We start from the raw sequence: 23,393 nt of genomic DNA on the forward strand, positions 1-23,393 counted from the left end.
GTTTTGTTCATATAAAAAACATTTAAATTTAATATCAAAATTATCTATTTTTACATTTCATAATGCTATCTTCTTTGGTCATAAATTCTTCCCTTCTCCATAGATCCAACAAGTAGCTTATTCCTTGCTCTTTTAATTTTCTTATAGTATCACTCCTTATGTCTTAATGCATATACTCATTTTGACATCTTTGTATATACATATATGTATATGTATATGTATATGTATATGTATATGTATATGTATATGTATATGTATATGTATATGTATGTTGGTCTATACCTAGTTTCTGCCATTTTGTTTCATAGGTTTTCCAGCAGTTTGGTCAAATTGTTACCATATTTCTCCATGTATAAGACACATCTTAATTTTGGGCCCTGAAATTGGAAAAAAATGTATTACATAAAGTTATTGAACTCAAGTTTTATTCATCACGAAATTCAAGGACCTTCTGCTCATAGCTTTCAGGAATCTTTTGGGCAAGTCTGATGTGTGGTCGCATGCTTATTAGTTCATTCTGTTTCATGAACCTGAAGCACCAATTGGTGTCACTTTGAAATCAGTCACTTCATTTTCATTAGCAGTACTTGCCTCCTGCTGAACCATCTTCATGGACACAGGAATTCCAATTGCCCTTTGCTCTTCAATCCATCTCTTCAATTCCCTCTCTAACTCAGGCCATTTTGTTGACTTTCCTTTCATGATCTTCTGCCATAGCATTTTCAGGAGGGTTTCTTCTTTCCATAGCCAATCTCAGATTATTTTCTCAGTTGGAGGAGGACCAAACTGATGTTCAGCAGTACCACTGTCATTCACTTTTGCAAATTGGACCACTTTTAACTTGAATTTAGCACCAGACAAAAATCTTTTCTGAGCCACTTCTGGGCAGAACATGGGTAATTGTCATGTAATATATTGCTAACAAATGCGAAACAATGAGTGCAAAGATAACAAGCACAAAAAAAAGTGGGAAATGCAAGGAAAAAATCTACAACCTCTGTATAATACACTCCCAGTTTTGAGACCCCAATTTTTTTTGGAAAGGGTATGTCTTAGACATGGGGAAATATGGTAGTTCTTATCCCAGAGGCTAGAGTCTTTGGATTTATCAAATATTAGATTACTATGGTAAAATGTATCTTATATACCTAAACTATTTTAATGAACTAACACTATTCCTTAGCCATTACTAGATAGTTTTTAATGATTAGTGCTTTAGAATGTAGTTTGTGATCTGGTATTCTAAGGCCATCTTCCTTTGAACTTTTTTCATTAATTTCCTTTATACTCTTGATCTTTTGTACCTTGAGATAAATTTTATCCTTTTTTATTTTTCTAATCATAATATAAAGATAATTTTCAATATTCATTTTTGTAAAGTTTTTTCCCTTCTGCCCTTCCCTCACTCTACTCTAGGATAGCAAGAAATCTGAAATAGGTTATATGTGAACAATCATGTTACACATTACACGTATTTGTAGATTAGTCATTCTGTGAAAAAAGAATCAGAACAAAAAAGGGAAAAACCACAAGAACATAAAAAAAAAAATTGAAAGGTGAAAATAGTATGCTTTCATCTGCATTCAGATTCCTTAGTTCTTTCTTTGGATGTGGATGGCAGTTTCCATTGTGGGTTTTTAGAATTATCTTTGATCATTGTGTCACAGAGAAAAACTTACAGTTGATCATTGCACAATGTTGCTGTTAAAATGTATAATTTTCTTCTGGTTTTGCTCATTTCACTCTATATGAGTTCATATAAGTCTTTCCAGGTTTTTCCTAAAATTTTTCTGCTATTTTTTCTTATAGAATATTAATATTCCATTATATTTATATTCACAACTTGTTTAGCCATTCCTTAATTGATAAGCATCCCCTGAATTTCCAGTTCTTTGCCACCTCAAAAAGAACTACTATGAATATTTATGATTTGAAATGAATTGTTATTTTTCCTGTCTCCATCAAATAATTTTTTAGTAGTTTGATTGGTATGGCTCCAAATAAATAAATTGCTTTAGGCAGAATTGTAATTTTTATTATATCAACTCAGCCTACCAATTCACATTTATTATCTTTCCAACTGTCTAGTTCTGACTTTATTTGTGTGAAAAGTGTTTTGTAATTGTGTTCATATACTTTGGTTTGTCTTCACTGGTAAATTCCCAAATATTTTATATTGTTTACAATTATTTTAAATAGACTTTCTCTTTTAATCTCTTGTTGCTGGGCTATGCTGGTCATATATAGAAATGCTGATAATTTATATGAATTTATTTTATTTTATGATTTACAAATGCTGTTAGTTATTTTAAGTAGTTTATTTATTGATTCTCTAGGATTCTCTAAGTATACCATCATGTCATCTGCAAAGAAGAATAATTTTGCTTCCTCATTGCCCAATATTTTAATTCCTCCAATGTCCTTTACTCCTCTTCTTATTGCTATAGCTAACATTTCTAGTACAATATTACATAGTAGCCTTCCTTGCTTCACCCTTGACCTTACTGAGAAGGCTTCTAACTGTATTTCAGATAATGCTTGCTGATGATTTTAGAAAGGTGCTGCTTATCATTTTAAGGAACTCTTCCTTTATTCCAATATTCTCTAGTGTTGTATTTTGTCAAAGGATTTTTCTGCATCTTTTGAGATCTAGTCAGAAATCATATGATTTGTTTGTTTTGTTATTGATAGAATATTTACACTGAATCAACCCCACATTTCTGGTATAAATTCCACCTGGTTGTAGTATATGATCCTTATGATATATTGCTAATATATTATTTAAATATTTTGCATTGTGGGAGAGAAGAGAGAGACAAGATGGTGGAGTAAAGGCAGGTTCTCCCATGAGCTCTCCCTAAACCACTCCAAATACCTTCAAATAATAACTCTAATCAAATTCTAGAGTGACAGAACTCACAAAAAGATTGCATAAAACAATTTTCCAGCCCAAGACAACTTGGAAGGGTCTGTTACACCAGGGTTAGAAAGGGCCCATAACCCAGCCCAGGTAGCACTGAAGCAAGTGATGCAGGAAAAGACCACAGGGGCACATGGCTTGCTAGGAGCACTTGGGTCTGGGGCAGCAGGGGCAGTTTCTAGACCTCTCAACTCAGGGACTGCTAAGGAAAACTTGGAAGGTAAGCAGGAAAACTTCCAGAGTGAGAGGGGAATTGCAGGAAGCTAGCTTAGCTTCCACAGCTACTACAGATGGTAAGGAGGTTTAGGGAGATTGCAGAGATCTCTTTGCTATCCCCGAGCCAAGACTCTATTGTTTCACCCATACTTTGATCCAGGTTGCAGTCAGGAAAAGGAGCAGAAGCACAATAGAGCTTACTGTCTGCAGCAGAGCACAGACTCTCCTCCAGAAAGGAATGCTTGCAGCCATCCACAGATCAGAGCATAGGTTAGGAGAGCAGTCACAGACCTTCGAGGAACTGAGAACTTGCAATGGTACCTATGGCTGCCCCTGAAAATAGCTGCAAAAACCCTCAAAAACCCTCAAAAACTTGGGACAGTGTGTCCTTCACCCTGGAAACAAAGCTCCATCATAACAAAGAGTTCAAATCAAGACATAGGCTGGGGAAATGAGCAAACAGCAAAAGGAAAAAAATCTGATGACAGACACTCAGAAGATAACAAAGTCAAAGCTTCTGAATCCAAAGCCTCCAAGAAAAATGTGAATTGGTCTCAGGCTATGGAAGAGCTCAAAAAACTTTAAACAGCAAGTAAGAAAGGCAGAGGAAACATTGGGAAGAGAAATGGGAACAATTTCGACAGAAGTCATGAAAACTGAGTCAGCAGCTTGGTGAAGGAGATGCAAAAAAATACTGAAGAAAATAACATCTTAAAAACTAGTTTGGGTCAAATGGAAAGAACGGTCCAAAAGGTCAGAGGGGTACAATGCCTTAAAATAGAATTGGGTGGATGAAAAAGGAGATACAAAAGCTCTCTGAAAAATAATTCCTTAAATTATAGAATGGAGCTAAGGGAAGCAGATGACTTTGTGAGAAATTAAGAAACAATAAAATGAAAACAAAAAGAATGAAAAACTAGAAGAAAATGTGAACTATCTCACTGGAAAAACAAAAGACCTGGAAAACAGATCCAGAAGAGATAATTTTAAAATTACTGAACTATCTCAAAGTCATGACTAAAGAAAAAGGAGCCTAGAAACTCTCCAGAAAAAATGTCCTGATATTCTAGAAGCAGAGAGTAAAAGAAAAATGGAAAGAATCCACCAATCACCTCCTGAAAGAGATCCCAAAATGAAAACTGCCTGAAATTTTATAGCCAAATTTCAGACTCCCAAGACAAGTAGAAAATATTACAGGCATTCAGAAAGAAACAATTAAAATATTGTGGAGCTATAGACAGGACAGAAACATCTAGCAGTTTCTCATAGTTCATAGGATTGGAATATGATATTCCAGAGGGCAAAGGGCTAGGATCTCAACCGAGAATCAACTACCCAGCAAAACTGAACATTGTCTTTCAAGGGAAAAGATGGGCATTCAATGAAATAGGGCACTTTCAAACTTTTCTGATGAAAAGACCAGAGCTGAACAGAAAGTTTGATCTTTAGGTGAAGAGAAGCACAGAGAGGATGGATCGGAAGAGCAAATCATGAAGGACTGGATGTTGAACTGCTTAGTATTCCTCCATGGGAAGGTGATACTGATAACTCATAAGAACCTTCTCATTTATTAGGGCAGTTAGGAGGAGTATTTATAGACAAAGGACAGGAGCAGGTTGAATTTGAAGATATATTAAAAAATGGGAGTTAATGAAGGAGAAAAGAGTGCTAGCAGAAAGAGAAAGGAGAGGCAGAATGCATTGTTATTTCACATAACAGACGCAAGAAAAAGCTTTTGTAATGGAATAGAAGATGGGAGGAAATGAGGGGGAGTGAATAGGCCATATTCTCATCAGAAGTGGCTCAGAGAGGGAACAACACACTCAACTGGATATAGAAATCTATCTTACTCTAGAGGAAAAAAGGAAAGGGACCACAGGGAGAGAAGGGAGGGTGTAGGTGACAGAAGAGAGGCAAGATCATGGGAGGGGGTAGTCAGATGCAAAACACTTTTGAGAAGGGACAGGGTGAAAGGAGAGAGAGAGAATAGAATAAATGGGGGTAGAGGGAATAGAATGGAGAGAAATACAGCTAGCAATAGTAACTGTGGGGGAAAATATTGAAGCAATTTCGCTGATGGACTTAGATAAAGAATGCTATTAATTCCAAAGAAAGAACTGATGGTATTTGAATACAGACTGAAGTATACTTTTTTCCTTGATGTTTCTCTATCTTTGTGTGTGTGTGTGGGTTATGTTTACTTTTACAACATGGCTACTGTAGTAATGTTTTTCATGACTGTACAGTTTTAACCTATAAAAAGTAACTTGCTTTCTCAATGGGGAAGTGGGATAGGAGAAAGAGAATTTTGAATTCAAAGTTTTGGAACTAAATGTTGAAACTTGCTTTTTGCATGTAAATGGTGGGAAACAATTATTAAAATAAAATTAAAAAATTTATTTGCATTGATATTCATTAAAGAAATTGGTTTATAGTTTTCATTTTATCTGGTTCCTGGTTTAGTGTCAAAACCATATGTGTGACATAAAAGGAATTTTGAAACTAATTGCTCTTTAAATGTTTGGTAGAATTTCCTTATGAATCAAATTGGTCCTGGAATTTTTTATTTTTTCATTTTTTTAGGCCAGTGTTAACATTTAAAATGTGTGTGTGTGTGTGTGTGTATTTTGCCAACTACATATAATAGTAGTTTTCAACTACCATTTTTTAAAAAATTTATATTTATTTTATTTTTGTACAAGTGATGTTTTTTATTCATTATTAAAATATTCTTGTTTAAGAGTAAACATAATACCCCATTCCCCAAAAAATATAGACCCTCATGAGCAATAAAGTAAAGGAAAGAGGATAATAATAATGACAATAATAATAATAATAATAATAATAAAATATTAGGGGCAGCTAAGTGGCACATTGGATGGAGCACCGGCCCTGGAGTCAGCAGCACCCGAGCCCAAATCTGGCCCCAGACACCTAACAATCACCCAGCTGTGAGACCCTGGGCAAGCCACCCCAACCCCACTGCCCTGCAGAAACCAAAAAAACCCAAAATAAAATAAAATGATAATAATGATAATGATATTAATAATGATGATGATGATGATGATGATTAATGTGCTTCAGTCTGTGTTCCAACACCACCAGCTCTGTCACAGGTGGATGACATTCTTTAGGATAAGTCCATCACAAAAGCTACTTCCATAATTTTTCATCATTGCTATTGTTGATCGCAACTCCCTCCATTCGTACTTCCCCTCTACCATACACTTTATTTTCTCTCTCCTTTCACTCTGTCCCTCTTCTTAAATGTGCTGTGGAGTTAGCTGAGTGGCATAGCAGACTAATCACTGGTCTGGGGGCTAAGAAGCCCCGAGCCCACCTAGCACCCCTAAGGCCCAGCGGTCCCAGACAGGCCATCCAATCCCAGCCCCTTGCAAGAACTATAAAAGAAAATGTGTTATATCTGACCACTCTCCCCTGTGGTCCACCTTCAACTCCAACACTCACATCCCCCCCACCCCCTGTCCCTCTTCTTTCCTTCTTATTCTAGATGTCTATACCCCATGGAGTATATATATGCTGTTTCCTCTATGAACCACCTCTGATGAGAGTGAAGGTTCTCTCATTCCCTCTTATCTTCCCCCCACTTCCATATCATTGCAATAGCTCATTGTAATAAAAAATATCTTATTATATGAAATATCTTACCCTATTCTACCTCTCCTTTCTCTTTCTCCCATTACATTTCCCTTTTATCTATTGACTCCATTTTTATAATATAATATATCTTCAAACTCAGCTCTCTCCTGTGCTTCATCCATAAAAGCTCCTTCTACCTGCTCTATTAAATGAGAAGTTTCCTATAAGTATTGACAGTATCATTTTTCTATGCTGGAACACATGTATTTCATCATCATTAAGTACCTCATATTTCACCCTTCTCCTCCACTCTATGCTTCACCTGAGTCCTGCATTTGAAGATCAAACTTTCTGTTCAGTTCTGGCCATTTCAACAGGAATATTTGAAATTCCCTGGTTCATTGAAAGGCCATCTTTTTCCATGGAAAAGGACGTTCAGTTTTGCTGGGTAGTTGATTCTCAATTGCATTCCAAGCTCTTCTGGCTTCTGGAATATTATATTCCAAGCCCTATGAGCTTTTAATGTAGTTGCTGCTAAATCCTGTGTGATCCTAAATGCAGTTCCATGATATTTGAATTGTGTCCTTCTGGCTGCTTGTGAAATTTTCTTTTTAATTTGGGAGTTCTGGAACTTGGCTATAATATTCCTGGGGGTTGTTTTCTTTGGATCTCTTTCTGGGGGAGATTGATGGATTCTCTCAATTTCTATTTTGCCCTCTGCTTCTAGTATATCTGGGCAATTTCCTGTAGGAATTCTTTAAAAATGAGGCCAAGGCTCTTTTCTTGATCATGACTTTCAGGTATCCCAATAATTTTTAAATTATCTTTCTGGAATCTGTTTTCCAATCAGTTGTTTTTTTCAATGAGATGTTTCCCATTTTCTTCTAAATTTTCATTCTTGACTTCTTGTAAAGTCAGCAGCTTCCCTCCATTCCATTCTACATCTGAAGGATTTGTTTTCCTCAGAGAGCTTTCTTATCTCTTTTTCCATCTGGCCATTTCTGCTTTTCAAAGCATTCTTCTCCTCAATAACTTTTTTTTTAGTTGGTTTTTTTTTTGCAAGACAGTGGGGTTAAGTGGCTTGCCCAAGGCCACATGGCTAGGTAATTATTAAGTGTCTGAGGCCGGATTTGAACCCAGGTACTCCTGACTCCAAGGCCGGTGCTTTATCCACTGCGCCACCTAGATGTCCCTCCTCAATAACTTTTTGAACTGTTTTATCCATTTGACCTATGCTGGTTTTTAACATGCTATTTTCTTCAGCATTTTTTTTTATATCCCTGAGTAAGCTGCTGATTTCTTTTTCATGTTTTTCTTGCATCTCATTTCTTTTCCCAATTTTTCTTCTATCTCCCTCACTTGATTTTCAAAAATCCTTTTTGAGCTCTGTCATAGCCTGAGCCCAATTTCAATTTTTCTTGCAGCATTTAGATGCAGGAGCTTATACTTCCTCATCTTCAGATTGAGTATTTTGATCCTTCCTGGAATCATAGACAATGTATTTCTCAATAGTGTCCATCTTTTTTCTTTGTTTACTCATTTCCCCAGCCTGCACCTGGTCTTGGGGTGCTTCCTGAACTTTTGAGTATTATTGGAACACCCCCCACAAGGATCTCCATGTGTGAAGCTCTGTCTTCCCTCCTGGTCTGAGAATGACCAAAAGCGCACCGCCCCCCTGCCATGGGGCTAAGGTGTGTGTGTGTGTGTGTGTGTGTGTGTGTGTGTGTGTGTGTGTGTGTGTGTTGGGGGGGGTCCTGCTGTTCTATGAGTGGCCTAGGCTGTGATCAGGCTCTGAATGTGGTCAGTGTCCTAGAGTCCTGTTCTAGGTACAGAGGGGAGACCTGGAAGTCTCTCTCCACTCCCCTAAGTTTGGTAGGTTGCACACTCAAGGCTCAGTCACCTGGAGGCTCCTTGTTACTGGCTCTGCCTGCTTCCATTTCCTGGATCTGAGCTGCCTGGTCCATTGTTCACTGAGTGCCCTGAGGGCTGGGCTTCATGCACTTGCTCTGGCAGAGGCCCCCCAATGATCTTCGAAGTTGTGCCTGGTGTTCCCTGGGGTGTAGGTCAGGAAAATGCCCCCACTGCCGAGAGCTGCTTCTCCCAGGCACCCTAGGGCTACCTTTGGGAGGCTGAAGTTCCTTCACTCTGGCAGCCACCCCTCTAACCCCATGGAACAGAGACTTTCTGCTATTTTCCAGGTTACCTTGGGCTGGAGAACTGCCTCACTGGATCCCTCTGTGGGTTCTGTCTCTCGAAAATTTAATTAGAGTCCTTATTTTATAAGTTGTGAAATATCAGATAGAGAGAGCACCTAAGAGAGGATCTTCTCCTGTGGCCATCTTGGCTTGGCCCCTATATTATTTAATTTTGCAGAATATTTTTTCTTCCTTTCTTCATAATTTTATTTTTTAAAAAAGGATGGCATTGTCAAAGGGGATAAGGAGAATGTATATTGAGAAAAAATAGGTGATGTAAGTAGGCAAATTCAATTTAGTATCTTATAAAATATTCATTAAAGGACAATATTGGGGCGGCTAGGTGGCACAGTGGATAAAGCACCTGCCCTGGAGTCAGGAGTACCTGAGTTCAAATCTGGTCTCAGACACTTAATAATTACCTAGCTGTGTGGCCTTGGGCAAGCCACTTAACCCCATTTGCCTTGCAAAAAAACCTAAAAAAAAGGACAATATTAAGCCTTCCAAACTATGATATAAATCATGAAAATTATAAAATAAGAAACTGGAAGATATGGCTTAAGATAAAATTATTTTTGAAATTGATAAAACAAGAAAAGTTAGTCAATTTCATGTCAAAAAAGTGACTTTTGACCTATTTTTACTTATCAAAAATGTCACAGATTTTAGATGGAACAATTTTAATTTTAGATGGAACTGACTCTTAGAGCAAAGATATTCAATTTTTTAATATGATAAACCAGTTTATTCATAGCTCAGTACAGCATTAGCTTCTTGACTTCCTTTCTACTTTATGCTAAAGTTAAGACTTGTGGATTTCTGGCCAAGATGGCTGAGAGAAGACAGGCACAGTTCTAAAGTCTCCTGATCTTCCCTTATAAATAATGTGAAACAAATCTCTTAACAGAAATCCGATCAACAAAACCCAGAAAGAAAAGCCAAGAGAAGAACATCCACCTCAGGATCTGTTTTCTGAGATAATGGGTAAATCCAGGTGTAGAGGGCAGACTATGCCAGGAGCATGGAACTGATGAGAGCCTGGGAGCCTGGATCAGACGTTGATTAGTTTGATTAGCCATACGGCAGCAGCCTGGTCGACCATAGGGGCATGGGCCAACTAGGGAGCAGAGGCATTGGTGGTGGCACTGACCATCTGGAGGTTGCAGGCAGAGCTGGAGAGAGAGTTGTGGTGCAGGAGAACTGTAGACATCTATACCTGGGCTCCTCTGGTCTGGAGGAACTCAAAGCCTACACCTCCATTTCAGCTGAAACCTCTTCCCAGAAGAAACATAATTAGCAACCACTTTTGCCCCAGGGCAGGTTAGCTGACAATAAGGGAGAGACAGTAGCTCACCCCAGGGTATAGCCCACTACTGATCGAAGACAAAAGCTTCAATCACTCCCTCCAGGCCAAGGGAGGGGGCCTCAATCAAGGTCACAGACACTCCAAAGAAAGCAACCTGCACAGCCTACTGGCCAGCTGGAGATATTACACTCAGTGAGTAAAGCCTCTAGGGGTCCCAACACCAAACCTCTGTGAACCAGCCCCTGCTCAAGACAAGGTCTTAGGATAATGAAGAAAGGCCAGCGCAAAGGTGGATCCATAGAAAAATTCTTGAAAGGAAAAGACACTATGTAAGAGAGACCTGGAACCCCTGAGGAGAATAAGACCTCTCCTGCACAGAAAGAATTCCATGAAGAAATAAGAAAGGAGTTTAAAAATCAGTTGAAATATTCAGGAGAGAAAATTAACACATTGCAAGAAGGAAACAAATTATTGGAAAATACAATTTGACAAATGCAAAAAAAGAAAATGATTCTCTAAAAACTACACTTGGGCAAATGGAAAACTCTTTAAATAGAACTGACCAACTGGAAAAGGAGTTGCAAAAGATAAATGAAGAAAAAATTTTCTCTTAAAAAAAAAAAGAATGGAATTGGTGGAAACTAATGACTTCCTGAGACAAGATTGTGTTAAACAAAATGAAAAGATCAAAAAAATAGAAAATATAAAATACTTCATCAGCAAAACCACTGACCTCAAGAACAGATCCAGAAGGGAGAACCTGAGAATTATAGGCCTTCCTGAAAATAGTGATGAGAAAAAAGCCTAGACTTAATATTACAGGATTTAGTGATGGAAAACTACCCGGATATCATGGAACCAGAGGCGCAAAATAGTTATTGAAAGAATAAATCAATCCTCTCCTGAAAAAGATCATAAAATGAAAACACCAAAGAATGTTGTGGTCAAATTTCAGAACTATCAGATAAAAGAGAAAATCCTGCAAGCAGCCAAAAAGAAACAATTTAAATACCAAGGAGCCACAGTAAGGATTACACAGGCCCTGGTAGCATCAAAATTAAGGGATCAAAGGGCCTATAATGAGATATTCCAAAAAGCAAGGGAGCTAGGAATGCAGCCAAGAATCCACTACCCAGCAAAGCTGAGCCTTCTCTTTGAGGGGAAAAGATGGACATTTAACAAAATGTAAGACTTTCAACAATTCCTGAGGAAAAAACCAGAGCTATATAGAAAATTTGGACATCAAACGGGAGGTTCAAGAGACACATAAAAAGGTAAAAAAAGGGGGGGGCGAGGTAAAGGAAAAAACTGCTATCCAATAAGATGAAACTGGCTATATCCCAGCATGAGAAAAAGATTCTCGTAACTCTTGAGAGTTGTAACTCTATCAGAAATAATATACTTAGCCAGAAGTGATGGATATTCATGACTTAGCCATGAGACTGCTACCCAATGGGATAAAATTGGCTATATCCTTACTTGGGAGAAAGACTCTAATAAATCTTAAAAATTGTAACTCTATTATAAAGAATATACTTAGCCAGAAGTAATGGATATTCAGGATTTTCTATGACTCTAATAAAATGATTTAAAAACACTTCCTTCTTAAAAGGGGGGGTAAGGAAGGAGATGGGGGAATGGAGAGGATTGAATGGGGTAAATATCATTACATTAAAAGCTATAAAAAACCTATTGTAATGGGGGGGGGGGGAGATGAGAAACACCTGAATCTTCCTCTCCTCAGACTTGGCTTAAAGTTAACTTACACACAGAAATATTTTACCTTAAAAGTATTAAAAGGGGAACAGGGGAGGGGGAGATGGAAACAGGGAGGGGGAGAAAAAGGGGAACTAACAGAAGGAAAGGGAAAAGGGAAAAAGGAAAAAGAGAAAGAAAGGGGACAAGGTAGATAAAGGAGGGCAAATACACTGAAGGTGGTGCTATTCAGAGACAAAGTACTGGGGAATGGGGAAAAAAGGTAAAAATACAAAGAGAGGGAAGATAGCATGGAGGGCAATAAAGAATTAGTAATTATAACTTTGAATGTGAATGGAATAAACTCTCCTTTAAAACATAAGCAAATAGCAGACTGGATTAAAAACCAGAATCCTACAATATGCAGCTTACAAGAAATTCATTTGAAGCAGAGAGATGCATATAGAGTAAAGGTAAAAAGTTGGAGAAAATATTTTTTGCTTCAGTTGAAGTGAAATAAGCAGGGATAGTAATCCTTATCTCGGACAAAGCAGCTGCAAATATAGATAGCATTAAAAGAGATAAGGAAGGAAACTATATCCTCCTAAAAGGTAACAAAGATAATAAAGTAATTTCAATACTAAGTATGTATGCACCCAATGGGACAGCATCCAAATACTTAAGAGGAGAAACTGAAAAAGTTACAGGAAGACAGACAGCAAAACTCTACTAGGGGGAGACATCAATCTCCCACTCTCAGATTTAGATAAATCTAACTATGAAATAAACAAGAAGGAAGTTAAAGAGGTAAATGGATTGTTAGAAAACCTAGACATGATAGACCTATGGAGGAAATTGAATGGGGATAGAAAGCAATATACGTTTTTTCTGCAGTATAGGGAAATTACACAAAAACTGACCATGGACTAGGACATAAAAGCATAATGATTAATTGCAGAAAGGCAGAAATAGTGAATACATCTTTCTCAGATCATAATGCAATAAAAATCATATGCAATTGTGGATCAGGGAGATATCAACCCAGAACTAATTGGAAACTAAAATAACCTCATTTTAAAGAATGAGTGGATCAAGCAACAAATTATAGAAAGAATTAATTATTTCATCCTAGATAATGACAATAATGAAACAACACTGCAAAACCTATGGGATTCACTCAAAGTGGCTATCAGGGGATATATTATGTCTTTAAATGCTTACATGAAATAATTAGAGAAAGAGGAAATCAATGAACTAAATATGCAACTAAAAAATTAGAGAAAGAACAAATAAAACCCCCCCAATTAAATACCAAATTAGAAATTCTGAAAATTGAAGGAGAAATTAATAAAATCGAAAGCAAAAAAATGACTGAAATAATAAATAAAACCAAGAGTTGGTTTTATGAAAAACCAATAAAATTGATAAAATTCTAGTCAATTTGATTAAAAAAAGAAAGAAGAAAACCAAATTTCTAGTATCATAAAAGAAAATGGTGAACACCACTGAGGAGAAAATTAAAGTAATAATTCAGAATTATATTTTCCCAACTCTATGCCAATAAATTTGACAAGTTAAGTGAAATGGATGAATATTTACAAAAATATAAGTTGCCCAAGATTAAATGAAGAGGAGATTAAATACCTAAACAACCCTATCTCCGATAAAGAAATTCAACAAGCCAACATTGAACTCCCTAAGAAAAAATCTCCAGGGCCAGATGAATTCACAAGTGAATTCTACTAAACATTTAAGGAACAATTGGTTCCAATTCTATATAAACTCTTTGGAAAAATAAGTGAAGACAGAACTTTGCCTAACTCTTTGTATGACACCAATAGGGTGCTGATACCTAAACTAGGAAGAGTTAAAACAGAGAAAGAAAATTATAGACCTATCTCCCTGATGAATATAGATGCAGAAATCTTAAATAAAATCTTAGCAAAATGATTACAACAAGCTATCACTAGTATAATACATTATGACCAAGTAGGATTTATTCCAGAAATGTAGGGTTAGTTCAATATTAGGAAACCTGTTAGTATAACTAATTATATCAACAAAAAACCTATCAGAAATTATATTATCATATCAATAGATGCTGAAAAACTTTTGACAGAACAGAGCACCCATTCCTACTAAAAACACTAGAGAGTATAGGATTCAATGGACTGTTCCTTAGAATAATAAGCAGTATCTATCTAAAACCATCAACAAGGATTATATTCAATGGGGAGAGGCTAGAGGCATTCCAAATCAGATCAGGGGTGAAACAAGGATGCCCATTATCACCACTACTATTCAATATCATGTTAGAAATGTTAGCTTCAGCAGCAAAAGAAGAAAAAGAAGTTGAAGGAACTAGAATTGGGAAGGAAGAGACAAAATGCTCACTCTTTGCAAATGACATGATCTTATACCTAGAGAATCCCAAGAAATCATCTAAAAAACTATTGGAAAAAAACAGCAACTTTAACAAAGTTGCAGGATAAAAAATAAATCCTCATAAATTCTCAACTTTTATAAATGTGTGTCTGTGTGTGACTACCAAGATACAGCAGGAAGAGCTAGAAAGAGAAATTCCATTAAAAGTAACCTCAGAAAATTTAATTTGCCAAGGCAGACTCAGAAACTTTTTGAAAACAATTACAAAACGCTTTTCCCACAAATAAAATCAGACTTAAATAACTGGGCAAACATCAACTGCTTGATGACATGATGGTCTTCTACCTAGAGAATCCCAAGAAATCATACAAAAAACTACTGGAAACAATTAGCAATTTTAGCAAAGTTGCAGGTTATAAAATAAACCCTCATAAATCCTCAACTTTTCTATATATGTCTAGCAAGATACAGTAGGAAGACCTAGAAAGAGAAATCCCATTCAAAGTAACCTCAGACAATATAAAATACCTGCAAGTCTATTTGCCAAGACAGACTCAGAAACTTTTTGAAAACAATTATAAAACACTTCACACACAAATTAAATCAAATTTAAATAACTTGGCAAATATCAACTGCTCATAGATAGGTAGAGTTAATATAATAAAATGACAATTCTACCAAAACTAAACTACCTGTTTAGTGCCCTACCAATCAAAATTCCAAAAAATTACTTTAAGGAGTTAGAAAAAAATTGTAAGTAAATCATATGGAGAAATAAAAAGTCAAGAATTTCCAGGAACTTAATGAAAAACAGTTCAAAAGAAGGGGGCTTAGCCCTACCTGATCTAAAATTATATTATAAAGCATCAGTCAACAAAACTGGTATTGGCTAAGAAACAGAGTGGTGGACCAGTGTAATAGACTAGGTGCAAAAGCTGGAGACGATTATAGTAATCTGCTGTTTGATAAACCCCAAAAGTCCAGCTATTGGGATAAAAACTCTCTCTTTGATAAAAATTGCTGGGAAAATTAGGAAGTTAGTATGGAAGAAACTTAGATTAGACCAACACCTCACACCCTTTACCAAGATAAGATCCAAATGGTTACAGGATTTAGACATAAAAAACAATACTATAAGCAAATTAGAAGATCGAGGACTAGTTTACCTGTCAGATCTATGGAAAGGGGAGCAGTTTATTACTAAGGAAGAGTTGGAGAACATCACCAAAAACCAACCAGATGATTTCGATTACATTAAATTAAAAAGCTTTTACACAGATAAAACCACTGTAACCAAGATCAAAAGAAATGCAGCAAATTGGGAAACAATCTTTACAACTAATGATTCTGACAAAGGACTGATTTCTAAAATATACAGAGAACTGAGTCATAATTTTAAAACAAAAAGCCATTCCCCAATTGACAAATGGTCAAAGGATATGCACAGGCAATTTACAGATGAGGAGATCAAAGCAATCCATAGCCATATGAAAAAAAATGCTCTAAATCATTAATTATTGGAGAAATGCAAATTAAAGTTTCTCTGAGGTACCACCTCACACCTCTCAGACTGGCCAATATGACCAGAAAGTATATTGATCATTGTTGGAAGGGTTGTGGGAAATCTGGGACACTATTACACTGTTGGAGGAGCTGTGAACTCATCCAGCCTTTCTGGAGAGAAACTTGGAACTATGCCCAAAAGGCAACAAAAATGAGCATACCCTTTGGACCTAGCAATGCCATTACTGGGTCTATGCCCTGAAGAGATGATGAAAAAGGGTAAAAACACCACTTGTACAAAAATATTTATAGCAGCCCTGTTTGTGGTGGCAAAGAATTGGAAATCAAGTAAATGTCTTTCAATTGGGGAATGGCTTAGCAAACTGTGGTATATGTATGTCATGTGACACTATTGTTCTATTAGAAACCAGGAGGGACGGGATTTCAGGGAAGCCTGGAGGGAATTGCATGAGCTGATGCTGAGTGAGATGAGCAGAACCAGAAAAACAATGTATACCCTAACAGCAACATGCCAGTGATGTTCAATCTTGAAGGACTTGCTCATTCCATCAGTGCAACAATCGGGAACAATTTTGGGCTGTCGGCAAAGGAGAGTGCCATCTGATCCAGATAAAAAGCCTTGGAATTTGAACAAAGTTCAAGGACTGTTCCCTTTGATTTAGAAAAAAAAAAACAGATATCTTATTGCCGGATCTTGTTATTTCTTAGACTTTTTGTCTCTTCCTTAAGGATATGATTTCTCTCTCATCACACTTAATTTAGATCAATATACAGCATGGAAACAAAGTAAAGACTGACAGATTGCTTTCAGTGGTGGGCGTGGGGGGAAGGAAGTAAGACTGGGGGAAAATTGTAAAACTCAAATAATATCTTTAATAAAAATAAATTAAAAAACATCAACTGCTCATGGATAGGTCGAGCTAACATAATAAAAATTCTACCAAATGACAATTCTACCAAAACAACTAAAATACCTGTTTAATGCCCTACCAATAAAAATTCCAAAAAATCATTTTAATAAGTTAGAAAATGTGGCAAATAAATTCATATAGAGAAATAAAAAGTCAAGAATTTCCAGGCATTCAATGAAAAAAAGTACAAAAGAAGGTGGCTTAGCCCTATCAGATCTAAAATTATATTATAAAGCATCAGTCATCAAACCTGTCTAGTACTGGCCAAGAAATAGAGTGGTGGACTAATGGAATAGACTAGGTGCAAGAGCAGGAAATGATTCTATAATCTGCTGTTTGATAAACCCAAAGAGTCCATCTATTTGGATAAAAATCTCTCTTTTCAATAAAAACTGCTGAGAAAATTGGAAGTTAGTATGGAAGAAACTTAGATTACAACAACATTTCACACCCTATACCAAGATAGGATCCAAATGGATATAAGATTCAGACATAAAAAAACAATACTATATATAAACTAGACAAGGAATAGTTTACCTGTCAGATCTATGGAAAGGGGAGTGGTTTATTACTAAGGAAGAGTTGGAGAACATCACCAGAAACCAACCAGATGATTTCGATTACATTAAATTAAAAAGCTTTTACACAGATAAAACCACTGTAACCAAGATCAAAAGAAATGCAGCAAATTGGGAAACAATCTTTACAACTAATGATTCTGACAAAGGACTGATTTCTAAAATATACAGAGAACTGAGTCATATTTTTAAAACAAAAAGCCATTCCCCAATTGACAAATGGTCAAAGGATATGCACAAGCAATTTACAGATGAGGAGATCAAAGCAGTGAGGAGATCAAAGCAATCCATAGTCTTATGAAAAAATGTTCTAAATTATTACTTATTAGAGAAAGGCAAATTAAAGCATCTCTGAGGTACCACCTCACACCTCTCAGACTGGTCAATATGACCAGAAAGGACAATGATCATTATTGGAAGGGTTGTGGGAAATCTGGGACACTAATGCATTTTTGGTGGAGCTGTGAACTCATCCAACCTTTCTGGAGAGAAGTCTGCAATTATGCCCAAAGGGCAACAATACCACTGAAGAGATTATGAAAAACGGTAAAAACATCACTTGTACTAAAATATTCGTAGTAGCCCTGTTTGTGGTAGCAAAGAATTGGAAATCTAGTCCTTCAACTGGGGAATGGTTTAGCAAACTGTAGTATATGTATATCATGGAACACTATTGTTCTATTAGAAATCAGCAGGGATGGGAATTCAGGGAAGCCTGGAGGGATTTGTGTGAACTGATGCTGAGAGAGATGAGCAGAACCAGAAAAACACTGTATACCCTAACAGCAACATGGGAGTGATGACCAACCTTGATGGACTTGCTCATTCCATCAGTGCAACAATCAGAGACAATTTGGGGCTATCTACGATGGAGAATACCATCTGTACCCAGAGAAAGAACTGAGATGCTTGAACAAAGATCAAGGACTATTACCTTTAATTTAGGAAAAAATCCTGAAATCTTATTGTCTGATCTTGCTATCTCTTTTACTGTATGTTTCTTCCTTAAGGATATGATTTGTCTCTCATCACATTCAATCTGGATCAATGTATACCATGGAAACAATGTAAAGACTGGCAAATTGCCTTCTGTGGGCGGGTGGGGGAAGAAGTAAGATTAGGGGAAATTTTGTAATACTCAAAATATATAAAATCTTTAAAAAATACTTGTGAAACAAAAATGTATTATATTTTTTCCTACTTGTTTAAGTAATCGTTCTCTCTCTTCCATTGGAGAGCCCATGCTTTTGTCTTCTGCAATCATTTGATCTCGATGGGACTCCAATTCATAAAGTTTTTCATAAAGAAGTACAGCCTCCTGTTTTACCTGGGACTGTGCAATTTCCTAAAGAGACAATAAAACTACTTATTTTGTAGTTGAAAAAAAAAACAGTTGAATTAAAGAGTTTGTCACTAGCATCATCATCAATTAGCATCAACAAACATTTATTAAGTGCTTACCTATGTGCTAGGCACTATGCTAGGTGTTAGATATACAAATCCAAGGAGTCAAACAATTCTATTTTCAAAGAGCTTATGTACAAATGGATTTAAAAATATATTATGTAGAGCCCAAGTTTCAAACATGCAGTCCCATTTGAACTCGGATCCTTCTGACGTAAGGACTGGTGCTCTATCCACTGCCACCTAGTTACCCCAAAGTAAAGAACTTTTAAAATATAAGGGAGAGTTAGGCATTTTAAAAAAGTAAAATTTATGGATCTAATGAAATGATTGCAGTAAAGATACTTATAAATAAAGGAATAAGATCAGGAGAATAATCTCTCAGGATATGAGGGGGAATGTAATCTAGAACTAGGGTGAAAGACTTGTGTTTTGGGAGAAGAATTGGAGGGATGCCTTTTCTTCCAAGACTGTTGAGTATCCCTTTGCTTTAATGACTTTCTCTTTGCCTGTCTATCTAAATTCTATTCCTCTTATATAACCCAACTCAAGTTCTACCACTATATGAAAACTTATGATTCTATTCTGCTACTCTCTTTTAACTCTCTTTTACACTAACTACCTAAGCTAAATAATAACTTAATATCCTGAAAGTATAGATTTGAGTTGGTAAGAAGCATTAAAGGGCATCTAGTCCAAAACTTATTTCACAGAAAAAGAATCTAAAGCTGAAAAAGGTCAAGCGACTTTGCTGAGATCATATGAAAGAGAATGTTTGTATATGTACGTGGGGGGGATCCACTCCTGATTTCCATTCCAGTATTTTTTTTCCTACATACAACATTGCTACCTAGGTATCCAATCTAGTTAATCACACATTTTGCATTTATTGTACTGTTCACTACTTGAGGGTGAAAATGGAATCTCTCTAAATAAATTGTAAATTTGTAGCTCTTAGTCACATGTAATTCTCCTGGAAAAAATAATTATTGATAGATATATTTCACATCATAACCTTCAGGAATTTATTAAAAGCTAATTATGTTGTTTTTAAGTTGATAGCATTCAAAACATTTAAAAATATGGTACATCTGTAAAAGCATCATTTGGTAGAGAACAGAATGCAGGAAGATTTGGGTTTAAGTTCCTTGATACAAACTGGCTGTATAACTCTAAATAATTCACCTAAACTCTCAATGTCCTAGGTTTTCTATGATTATAAATTATGGATCTAAATTAGGGGAGCAGTTTATTCAAAATGAAGTCCCAGAACTGGGTCAAAAGAAAAAGATATAACTTTTCTATGTAAGAATGTTGACAGATTTTTTTTTTAGTTTTTGCAAGGCAGTGGGGTTAAGTGGCTTGCCCAAGGCCACAAGGCTAGGTAATTAGTAAGTGTCTGAAGTTGGATTTGAACCCAGGTACTCCTGATTCCAAGGCCAGCACTCTATCCACTGCGCCACCTAGCCGCCGACAGATTTAAAAAAAAAAGATAGTTATGGTTACTGGTGCTATTCCTGTAGCTAAAAGACTTGGCATGGGATTTAAGTCCATGACCACAACTCAAATAACTTAGCAGAGTGACATCTGTGTAGCAGGAAATTTTGATGTGGAGTCAATGTAGTAGCCCAATGTAGTAACATAATTACAATATGCACCATTCAACTGTCTACTTGTCCTTAACTTATTTGTGCTCTAGACAACTCTCTGAGAGCCTAAGTTTCAGAGAAGATGCGAACAAATGCTGTTAAGGGAAGTTTCCTCTATTGGGAGATCACTTAAAAAACTGAGATCAGAGGTCTAATCCCTACAGCAACTTATTGTTTCTTTCTATATGGCATATTCAACCTTTCTTACTCTGCTTTAGCTCATACTATCTAATTCAGCAATTTCTGAGTGTCTTATTTGGCTAACATTATTCTGTATTTGGTTTAAATAAACACGGTTTATTTAATTTCATGCATACAGTTTCCAGACCTTCTTTCTGTGTTAGGGACGGTTGTGTGTGGGAGTACTGTAAACCTTCAACACCTGGTGTCCTTGAGCACTAGTATGTTGTTTTTCTAAGTGCCACAGGAGTGGGAGTGGATCAGGGACCGGGGAAGATATTTAAGCACTTGTATTCTGGTAAATAAATGGAGACTTGCGAGAACTTGGAGAACTTTCCATCCTTGTTTCCCGTCCCTTCAACGTTCACCTGGGTAAGGATAAGCTAGCTGGCAGGAACCTAACATTTCCTGAGCAGCTACTCTAACACAAACTTAACAACCCTGCTCTTTTAATTAAGTATATTTCTGTTATGTTCTGACACTTGCATATAGTCCATAGTGATTTACTGCATGGAAGCAATCAGAGTAACTGTATTTAATATTTAAAATAAAAAAGTAATCAGTTATTTTAAGGGTAACATCTTAAAATATAAGTTTATGACATTCTAATATTTTATTCAATACTTAGCAGTTACAATCTGCCAATCAGAAAACACCTGCCTTCACTCTATCTACCATTTGCCTGTCCTCAACAAAAATTGGGAAGAGAAAATGGATACTTGAAGTATTTTTAAAGGCTGAGATGGGAGAAGAAAAAAAAAGCATGCTGGATCAAAATTAAGTAACATTCACTATCCTTGAAATAATATTATGTTGGTGAACAGAAGGAACTTTATTTTTTTCTTCCTGTCCCACATAAAACAGTTATGATCTTGAACCAAGAGTAGAATAGCCGAACTATTTCTAATCAAATTTGTAAATTTCTGCGCCGGAAAAAATAAAATGCTATAAGTCTCATAATAACCTAATAATTTAGCTCACAATTTGACTGGGCCCAATTATCTTCTGTATTTGGGTAATAACGAGGTTTATTTAATTTCATACATACAGTTTCCAGACTTTCTTTCTTCATGTTCAACGAATCTAGTTCCTGCTGAAGTGTATCTAATTCCTAAAGAAATAAAATGCCAAGTGTTAGGGTGATGCAAGGATGAACATAAGTTATTTCTGTATATTTCAAAATTACATTAGTAAAAATCAAGAGATTTGAAGCTGTAAGAGATCATCTCATTCAAACCCCTCATTTTCCAGTTGGAAATTGAAATCCACAGAAGTTAAATAATTTGTCTAAGGACACATAGGTATTAAGTGTCAAAGTCAGGATTTCAATTCAGGTCCATTGAACTTGGGTAACTTATTTTCCTATTTTTTTTATTTTGTTAAAGATAACTAGATATAGTTATCTATACACAGATGTACATATTTCTGTGTATTTTGTTAAAGAGAAAACTCCTTACCAAAAAATACCACTTTGTAAAAGCATTGACTAAATGTCAAATAAACATTGTTTTCACATTCAGTAGTTATGGTACTTATATACCTAATGATGTTCCAAAAAAATGCATTAACTATTTAAAGTCAGTGCTTATAAAAATACTTACTAATACATTTATTTATCATCTTAAGGTAAAAATGGATTGTTGGAGCTCAGATTAAGCTTTTGACAATAAGCATGACTCATTTGCTAGAATGTATAAATTCCTCATACAAGGTTTCTATTTAAACGAACCTCTTATAATAGTGGGGTTTTTTTTTTTAGTTTTTGCAAGGCAAATGGAGTTAAGTGACTTGCCCAAGGCCACACAGTTAAGTAATTATTAAGTGTCTGAGGTCAGATTTGAACTCAGGTTCTTCTGACTCCAGGGCCGGTGCTCTATTCACTGTGTCACCTAGCTGCCCCACATAATAGTATTTTGATATTTCTAAGATGCCTTTATTTCAATGTATAATCTTGTAATCTCTATTTGCACTATAACTCACATTAATATTGGGTTGTAGCACAGTAATTCTCTTGACCTCTGGGAATGGAGGGAAAATACATATGAAATCAATTATTAAATTGACTGGTAGGTAGCACTTACACAGGATCTAAATAGTTGCTCTCTATTTAGTTCCACACCCTATGCCAAGATTAAAATATTGAAATTTTACTGGGCCCAAATCATGACTTCTTGGGGTATTCATCCTTTGGGTCCAAGTAATGGATACCAGAGATTAGGAGCAAGAGGAGCAGGGTAACTATTTACTGGTTCTGGTTCAAATTTACTGTTTCAGATTCCAGGCTTTTGGAGAGGGTTGATCATGAAATAAAAGAAGTTGGAAAGGTCAAGTATTGCTATATCTTCCTTTGAGAACTGCAAAGTTAAAGTGCATAGATGATTTCAAAGCCTTGTGACGAAAGTTGATGGATATGAAAGATTCATGTCCTATTACTTACTTGTGTTTACATGAGAGCATGAAAGTGCAACAAAAGAATTATTGTGTATCCTTACAACATACATCAAAGAAAACAAAGAATATTTAGAAAGAAAAAGTATAAAGACTTTGTGTGAGTTTCAGGGGAAGAGAGATGTAGCAGTGAATAAAACCAAAGCAAAATACAACCTAATAAAAACTGGGTTACTGGCATCAACATGGAATAATTCATTCTGGATACAAGAGGTTACTGAATACTTAATCTATCCAGCTCTAAGCATAGTACACTAATACTTTGAGAGTACAGGTATGAGGGTATAGTTATGATATACAGGTAGTTCTAGCTTCTTTAGTCAAGAGAGATGTTTTTATTTTGGCTTTTTATCATTATATATAGTTTAGATTATTTTGCCCT

The 23,393-nt window shown here is 36.0% G+C and overlaps 1 protein-coding gene across 3 annotated transcripts in view; it reads right to left on the minus strand.

Moving 5' to 3' along the window:
• IFT74 (intraflagellar transport 74) overlaps positions 1 to 23,393 on the minus strand; it is a 174,147-nt gene that overhangs the window by 55,444 nt on the left and 95,310 nt on the right. For all 3 annotated transcript variants that reach the window (XM_074200242.1, XM_074200241.1, XM_074200240.1), the window contains exons 10-11: positions 21,612 to 21,674; positions 18,532 to 18,675 (exon numbers count right to left, since the gene is read on the minus strand). In XM_074200242.1, the coding sequence (XP_074056343.1) occupies positions 18,532 to 18,675; positions 21,612 to 21,674 (207 nt within the window). The remainder of the gene's footprint in view (positions 1 to 18,531; positions 18,676 to 21,611; positions 21,675 to 23,393) is intronic.

Source organism: Macrotis lagotis, chromosome X (genome assembly GCF_037893015.1).
Source record: "Macrotis lagotis isolate mMagLag1 chromosome X, bilby.v1.9.chrom.fasta, whole genome shotgun sequence".
Lineage (NCBI taxonomy): Eukaryota > Metazoa > Chordata > Mammalia > Peramelemorphia > Peramelidae > Macrotis > Macrotis lagotis.